Raw genomic sequence first — 8,222 nt, forward strand, 5'->3', positions numbered from 1 at the left:
ATTAAACCCCTACATAGCTATTATATATGTACGTTATGTATGCTTCTTTATGTATATCACATAAGTTGTAATATGGAAGGAAGAGCTTGCGTGGTGTCTCGGAGACGCATTTATTGAATCGATTGGTTTCGGTTGTATTTTGTGTCCGAAAGACAAATACCAATTATCACCCATAAATGCCACCCTTTGAAAATACATCTATCAATTTAATTTGATAGGTATAATATTGTGTGTGGAGACATGTAATTAACAGAACTTCCGTATTTATATATACCCACAATTTATATTGAAAGGGTTCAAAGGGAATAAGATGGAAACTATAAATATTATAATTATGTCCTTTTTGATAAAAGAAAAGTAGAGCTGTGAACTTAGAGTCAAAATAAAGGCATTCTCCTCTAAATAAATCCTTAAGGACCACAAAAAAATATTCTTTGAGATCTTTTCCTTTGAATTATGATAAAAAATCTCCTTTTAACCTCAACATCAGAAATAAGAATAAATTTTGGGTGAATTTATGAGAAGAAATATCCCCAGAAGTGCATTAAATATTAATACACCCCACCCCCCTCGTAGTAGCCAAGGTTTCTTTATAAATGTTAAATAACAGGAAAAGCATCTCCAATGGAAACGATACACTATTTAAAAATTAAAATGCCCCATCGAATGCTTCATTAAATATTCATTTGAAGAAATTACAGTAGATGGTCTCTTCCCTTTTGGCCGCCATGGGTCGAAAAAGTCACTCTCGGAAATAGCTATATATGTATCTAAGGCATTAAAAATTCCTTTAATTTTACCCGCAAATGTAATAGACTTGCTTTGGTTAAAGAATCATTCCCGGTCATGAAACACAAGAGAAAAAAAAATGCAAAAGATGTGGAAAATGTATAAAAGCTTTTTTTCTCGAATTTATGGGGCTTTTAAGCATTAAGAATTTACTTTTTGAAATAATTTGCTTTTCCAGGTTATTGAGAAAATTGAAAGTTTATGTTTTTGAAAATCTATTTAAGCCATAAACTAAAGCTCTAAAGCTCATTTTCGAAAATTGTTTTCATCGATTGGTATTTGTGCCTCAATGGAAAATCAATAGATAGTGTGGAGGTATAGGTATATAATTCACAGGGAAATTGTGATAAAATATATAGATAATTAAAAATACAAAATAATTAAAATCTAAATTTTTCTTAATAAAAAATTTTTAAAAATATTAAATTTAAATCAGAGTGCATCAAATTATTTTTGTTAAAAAAGAAACTTTTCAATCAAATCGAAAAAATTCAACGCAGGATTTCATTTTCCCAGCAATGTATATCGTTAAGTTCCTTTTAATCTGCCTCTTGGTTGGAAGTCTCTGTGGTGGACAATCATCTGCACGTTCATTTGAACATCAATCTGGACAATCTTCTGGAGATGAGGTCGATTGGTGTAGTATTGAGAGCAAGTCCTGTGCTGCTGGAACCTCCCACGTTGCCTGCAATGAAAATTCCTTTGAATTTGGTGAATGTGAGGACTTGGTGGTGCCAAAGATGACTGTAAAGGTGAAGAAAATGCTCCTTCTGCGTCACAACTACTACCGAAATCTCCTCGCAGGAGGACACGTTGAGGGGAAACCAAGTGCTTCACGGATGATGCAGATGCATTGGGACAATCAGCTGGAATTCCTCTCCACGAAGCATGTTGAACACTGCAATTTTGCCCATGATGGATGTCGTGCCACTGAATCCTGGTCAATTGTTGGCCAGAATATTGCTCTCTTTGAATCCCCCGTGGATGCTGCTGGAGATTCGATTGAATACCTCGCTTCTGCAGTTGATTTGTGGTTTGCTGAACATTCAGTGGCATCGGTGAATGCCCCCGAGGAAGTGGATACCTCAACAGGACACTTCCTAACCATGATGCTTGAACGGAATCATCGCGTGGGATGCGCTGTGGCCACGTACAAGACATTGAATGGAAGTGGGATCAGGTACAATCATCTCATTACGTGTGACTACTCTGCTGGTTTGGTTAAAGGTGAAGATACCTACAAAATTGGAGATTCTTCCTCTGAATGCTCCGAATTTCATGCCCATCCAAGTGCTATGTATGATAGTCTCTGTGATAATTTGGAAGAAGATGCTGAAGAAGAAATGAATGTCTATGAGGAGGAGGACTACAAAGAAGACGCTCAGGAAGACGCCGATGGGTCAGATAATTCCGCTAAGGAGCCTTTTGTGGAGCTCCTTCCAAGGAGTGATGCCTTAATTACAAATGATCACAGTGAGAAGGTGAAAAGATATAAATATTCCGGAAAATCAAGCGTATGTAATGCAGGAGGATCAATTGGCCAAGGAATTTCCACCAAAATTCTTTTCGCATTGTCGATTTTCATGATAATTCTAAATTGTTTCTGGATAATTAATTACAAGAAGGAAAATTTTGTACATTGAAGATTAAATTTAAAATATTCCTTAATAAATCTTGGAATTGAAAATTAATAAAAGAGAAAAACTATCTGCTTTTTCCTGGCGTGAATTTCTAATTTTCCTGATTTTCCGGTGGTTTGATTTAGAGGAATTCCTCATGATTTTCAATCACAATTGTTTGTAAGAATTTTTAATCATTTAGAATTTTGTTCATGATCTTTGAATCCTTCCTCAGTGGAATTCGTTTTTTTTATTATTTTTCAAACAATTTTAGGGGAGGGCGGGGCTAATAAAGTAACTTAAGGGTTTGGAAAAAGCCTAAAATATCATATTTCCTAGTTAGATAGAATAAAATGATCTGAGAAAGAGTTGTAGGGCAAGAAATATTCTAAAGAATGGAGCTATACATTTCGCTTTAAATGTTTATGAAATATGATATTTTGAGCCTTTTCTAAACCCTTAAGTGACTTTTTTAACCCCGCTCTCCCCTACTGTGTATTTTTTTACCCCATAGACGGGTAATAGTTGACGTCTCAAAATTTTTCAATAAACAAACGAATTTTGTTTAAAAAATATCCTGTGCTCCTCTATCAATGGAAAAGTTTATTATCTTTTATTAACACACTCAATTTATTTTAATTTATCTTACATATAATTTATACTTTTTAAAAAATAACAGCATTGATGAAAATAGCGTAGGATACACCTGCTTTGAACACCTGTAAAAATTTAATTTTGACCAAATTTAAATAAGGAAATAATTTGAAAAAATAATTTGAATCTTCAACTGATTTTTTCTTGTCTTCGTCATAATTTTTTCTTTTCAAAAAGAAATTAAGGATATTTCAACGAATTCAGGAAAAAATCTCAGCTCAATTAAAATTATTGAAAATTATTCTTTTTTTACCTGGACCAATGTGAAAATTGACACCTTCCCTAGGCCAAAAGTTTGAGCTGAAATATTCTTTTGCGCCCCCATCATGAGTATTAGGAGATTTCTCTGATCCTTAATGTTCATTTCACACGAAAAATTCATATAGAGACGTTCCCTAAAGGCTTCGGAGCAATTGTCAATGAGCTGCCCTGGGATACAGAGCATTGCTAATTGACAAATTATAAAAATGAGAAGAAAAATGCCAATAAGGAGTGAATCGTTGCCCTTTGAGAAGACAAAGAGACTCGTAATTAAATACAGTGATATGCCAAAAAGCTTCTGACAATAGAAGTGCCAGAGGAAATTGGAGAGTCTCGAGAATTCATTGAGAGCCCTCTGATGGGAACAATAAATTTTTTTAAGAAGATTTCCGTGATAGTTGGACGATGTTGGAGGAAGCGAAAGTAAATCCGTGAGAGATGTGATGGCCAAAAATTCTCCGCGAAAGTAGAAGAAATAAATCAAAAGGAGTGTATCGCCTATTATCATGACACAAACAAGAAGGTAGAAGAGAAGTATTTCTCCCACTGTATTAGCTGGAATGAAGAATATACTATTTGGGGGTATTCCGGGAATTCTGTAGGTCAAACCACGCGTAAAATTTGATTGAAGAAGACTGGCCAAAGGGAAAACTGGACTCTCTACAGACATTCCAATGAGAAAGGTTCTGTGTGGAAGAGAAGAAAAATCACAATTAGAGGATTTCTTTTCATTTATTTATTGTTTTCATTCATTCATGAAGGATGTTATGCTCAATGTATGAAAAAAGTCTTGGCTTGAAACATTATTTAGAGATATTTTCAATTTTAAACTAATTAAAAAAAATCACGGCTACTTTCTTGAGGAAATTTTGTATTTTACTTTCATTTAAAAATTTTTGAAATGTATGAAAAATTGCTGAAAGTTTCAATTTTGACTACTGAAATATTTAGTTACTTTTTTAGGAAAATGATTTATGATATAACTGTCTTATTATTTTTCTTCTTGACTTTTCGATGTAAAATTGAATCTTCATCAGGTCTTTACTTACATTGTGATGATACTTTGGAAAATTATGTTTTCCCCTAGTGCAATTAATTATTACCTACACTAACCATGAAAAGTTTCCGGACAAGGCTAAAATGGGATATTTTTGAAGGTAAAATTCAAATGGTTATATCTCCGGCTGTGGTCAACCGATTTTCAAAAATTTACCAGTTTTAGAAAGGTACATTTCTCATATTTCCAAAACTGGCAAATTTTTGAAAATTGGTAAAGCCGTTCATTTTTGGGAACCATTTTTGCAAACCTAGGTAGAAGATTCTTTTTTCAACATTTCATAAATTTTCACTTTGACCTCTTGCATCTCGGCCGCTAGTGCACCGATTTTGATGAATAGAGTATCGTTGGAAAGGTAATTTAATTCCCTTTCAAAATCTGATAAATATTTGAAAATCAGTTGACCACAGCCGAAGATATTGCCATTTGATTTTTGCCTTTAAAAATATCTCATTTTTGCTTTTCGCGGGTGTATATGTAACGATTAGTTTTCTGATAAACAGTCATTAAGAGACCAAGAAATCCTTGATATCTTTGAAGCTTCAGAGGCATAATCTTCAATTTTCAAGGATTCTTTGGTTGCTGAATAGGAGAAAAAATCTGGATTAATACTAAAGACTTTTCCATTATAAAAGAAAAAAACTTTCTCTTCGTCACAAACTTTCTCCTCTGAATTGCGCATAACATCCTTTTTAATTAACCTAACGAACCTGACTAATTTCCATGCAAATTGAAGATTCCTCCCAAGATATTTTTCTCTTTCTGCTGCCAAATACTCATCCTTTGACGTTGCAATGTCTTCAAAGTAATTCAATACCTTCACAAGATCTTTCTTTGAGTACAAATTAATTGTTAAAATCGTGACAATTGTTTGAAAATAAGCAATTGTTAGATTCGACGTAAATGTCACTTCGAGAACATTATCCAATGATTCCATTTGAAAAAATAAATGCCAAGCGGTGCAAAAGAGGGCAAATGAGAAAATCAGTGGAAATACAAAGAGTTTTCCTCGATCAATCACTGCACAATTAACCGTTGGAATCCATTGCATTTCGTATATAGCGAAATATTTATTAATTAATTTACTGAGCTTTTCATTGTAAGTTTTGAGCATCTTTTTTATGCTCCTTCAATGCGTACAATGTAAACTGAATGGTTGAACGTTTAAACGCTAAATGGTTTCTTCCACATTTTCTTTTTCATCCACCCACAAACAACCCCCAGAATTCGTTAGGAAAAGAAGCCAAAAAGGCGTTTCTTTTTTATTCTTTCTATTTAATTTTTTAAATAGATGGGTTACATTTAGGATAAATTGCATTTCGTTATAGAGAAAGATGTATTTATGTAGGTAGTTTTTTTTAGCTTTTCGTGAGAATTCTTAAACATTTTCTTTTGAAGCTTCCACTAAATGTATCGTTTTTGCTTCTAAACTGAAACGTTTGACTCTTGAAACGTAAATGTGTCAGGATGTTCTGAAGAGGTTGAACCTTTCCCGAAATACTTTGTCCTCAAGGTGTTTTCTCTTCATTAATTATTCATTCGTACTGCCTTTTACTTCTTTTTTTTTTAATAAAAACTCATCGGGATGAATTGGATTGCTTTGGGAAAGAAATATTTTACAAAAAAACTATTATTTTTTTTTTAATTTTTGATATAAAAAATGGCTGATTTGACGTCAAAATAAATATTTTTCTATTAAATTTTTGAGATTTTAAAGATGTTGTATCTTTCATTTTTTTTAAAAATAAATTTCACAGCGATCCTAATTCACCCTGTTTAAAAGAATTTTTAATTTTCAAAGGATACGCCTTCATGAAGGTATGCATTTGAATAATTAGAGGTAAGAAATAAAAATTCTTTTAAGATAAAGCTTATTTCGAAGATCGTTTACAACTTTCTTAACCAAAAAATTAACGTTTTCACATTAACCCTTCGTGATATTTAAATAAAATTTTTCCCACAATTTTACATTATTCAGGTTTATTATTAGTCTATTTCCAAATTAACTCAAATATTTTAATAAAGCTTTCAAGCAGAATTTTCATTGAAAAAGTTCAAAGTTCATCTAAATGCTTCACCTCAAAAATTAAAATTAAATGAATTTATACTTCATTTCCAGCCTTCTTCTGCGTGCGGACTCTCAACAAATTCATCCCTCAAATGGAAAATGAAATGAAAAAAAATCCCACCAGACGAAAACTCCGGGAAAAGCAGGGGGACGGGGGTTGGGCAATAAAAAAAGGGCAGCAGAAACTTTTTATTTGTATGCACAAGCTTTGAGAGAGTTGAAAAGTTCAGCTCAATGGTGCAGAAAGTTATTAAGTCCAAATCTATGGGTATAAAAAAATTTATGGACTGTAATTTTGGTGGCACACAGTGTCCAGTTTATGCGATGCGAGTTTTCGATCTCAAGGTCCATCCCTTGTCGTCTGTATTTATTGCATTTTGGATTTATATGTCCCATACAGGGTTGGTCCAGGGGTTGGATATTTCTTCCACCATCGATATAGAGATTATTTTGAGAGTGAGAGACTGAAATTCAAATTTCAAACCTCCCCCCGAAAAAGGGGTATAAAAAAGCCATGAAAGAGACCATCCTCCCTCGCTTTTTGTTGCCATAAGAGAGACTCATAAAATGTGGCAATTTATTGGTTATAAGAAGTATACCTATTTCCTTGCAAAAGTCAAATTTCTTTATGAGAAATTAAAGCATATGCAAATAATACATCAATAAATACTACGAAGAAGATTTTTTTTCTTCTTCTTTGCCCTTCAACATTGAAGAGGAGAGTTTTTGTGATATTTCTTCCCTCCCACGCAAATGCTGGCAAGAGGAGAACCCACGGAAATTGATCGGAAGGCGCGATAGAATGGAAAGTAAATTCAATATGAAATCATAATAATGAATCGCCTCGAGGTTTTCCACTCAATTGATATGGATTTATGGTTGAATGTTTGTCCCTCGATTGTGTCTGATTTATCTACCCGATTTCCGGATAATTTTCTGTCTTGGAAAAACATCCGGAGGGTGAACAATTTAGTCACCCCAAAATTGCTATAAAGCTCCCCTCATTCACCCCTTTTTGCCATTCATCCCTCACCTCTCGCACATTTATACTGCCTCCATTCACCTCACATTTCGTTTGCCATTCTTATCCCGCGGCAGAAAACAAGAAGAAGGTAGAACATACAAAATTTATTTTTATCTCTCCACTTGGATGCGGCAAATTGAAATGAATCGATGGGATGGTGGAAAATCTCTTTTAACCCCCAAATACAACGTGTGTGGGTGAAGTGTGTGTTTAAGATGACGAGACAATAAATATGCCATTAACTTTGAAAGCATACTCAAAGGAAATCAATCAAATGTCATTCATCGAAAAAAATTCCCATGAGTGTTTTCTTGAGAGATTTAATTTTGATTTGTTCTCCCCTTCCCATGAATTGTTGTACCTGAAGAAGGGATGGAAATGCCTCCGAATCGTCGTAGGAAGACAAAGACATTTTAAGTTTAAATTGTTATAATAAATTCAATAAATTCCGGAAAACAAAATGTTTCACTTTTACGTCAGATTATGACTGAATTCATCCCATCGCGTCCTACGTGAAACATAAAAACATTGAAACATGCTCTCTATTTTTTAGGCAAAATATCTTCGACTTCTTTTGCGTGAATTTCATGTATTTCTAACAAGAAAAACAATTAATTAATTAATTAATTAATCTTTTCGCGTCCTACGTGAAACATAAAAACATTGAAACATGCTCTCTTTTTTTCAAGAAATACATCTTCTTCGACTTCTTTTGCGTGAATTTCATGTATTTCTAACAATAAAAACAAT

General features: G+C 33.4%; 1 protein-coding gene across 1 annotated transcript; it reads left to right on the top strand.

Annotated features, from left to right (window-relative positions):
• The first annotated feature begins 1,269 nt into the window (after positions 1–1,269).
• On the top strand, positions 1,270–2,493 carry LOC129795424 (venom allergen 5-like). Its single transcript, XM_055836666.1, has one exon. The coding sequence runs from the start codon at positions 1,308–1,310 to the stop codon at positions 2,430–2,432; it is 1,125 nt and encodes a 374-aa protein (XP_055692641.1). The 5' UTR covers positions 1,270–1,307; the 3' UTR covers positions 2,433–2,493.
• The last annotated feature ends 5,729 nt before the right edge of the window (positions 2,494–8,222 follow it).

This window comes from Lutzomyia longipalpis, chromosome 4, assembly GCF_024334085.1.
Source record: "Lutzomyia longipalpis isolate SR_M1_2022 chromosome 4, ASM2433408v1".
Taxonomy (NCBI): domain Eukaryota; kingdom Metazoa; phylum Arthropoda; class Insecta; order Diptera; family Psychodidae; genus Lutzomyia; species Lutzomyia longipalpis.

Coding starts and splice junctions, on each gene's coding strand:
- LOC129795424 (XM_055836666.1), top strand. CDS start 1,308: ATGTATATCGTTAAGTTCCTTTTAATCTGCCTCTTGGTTGGAAGTCTC.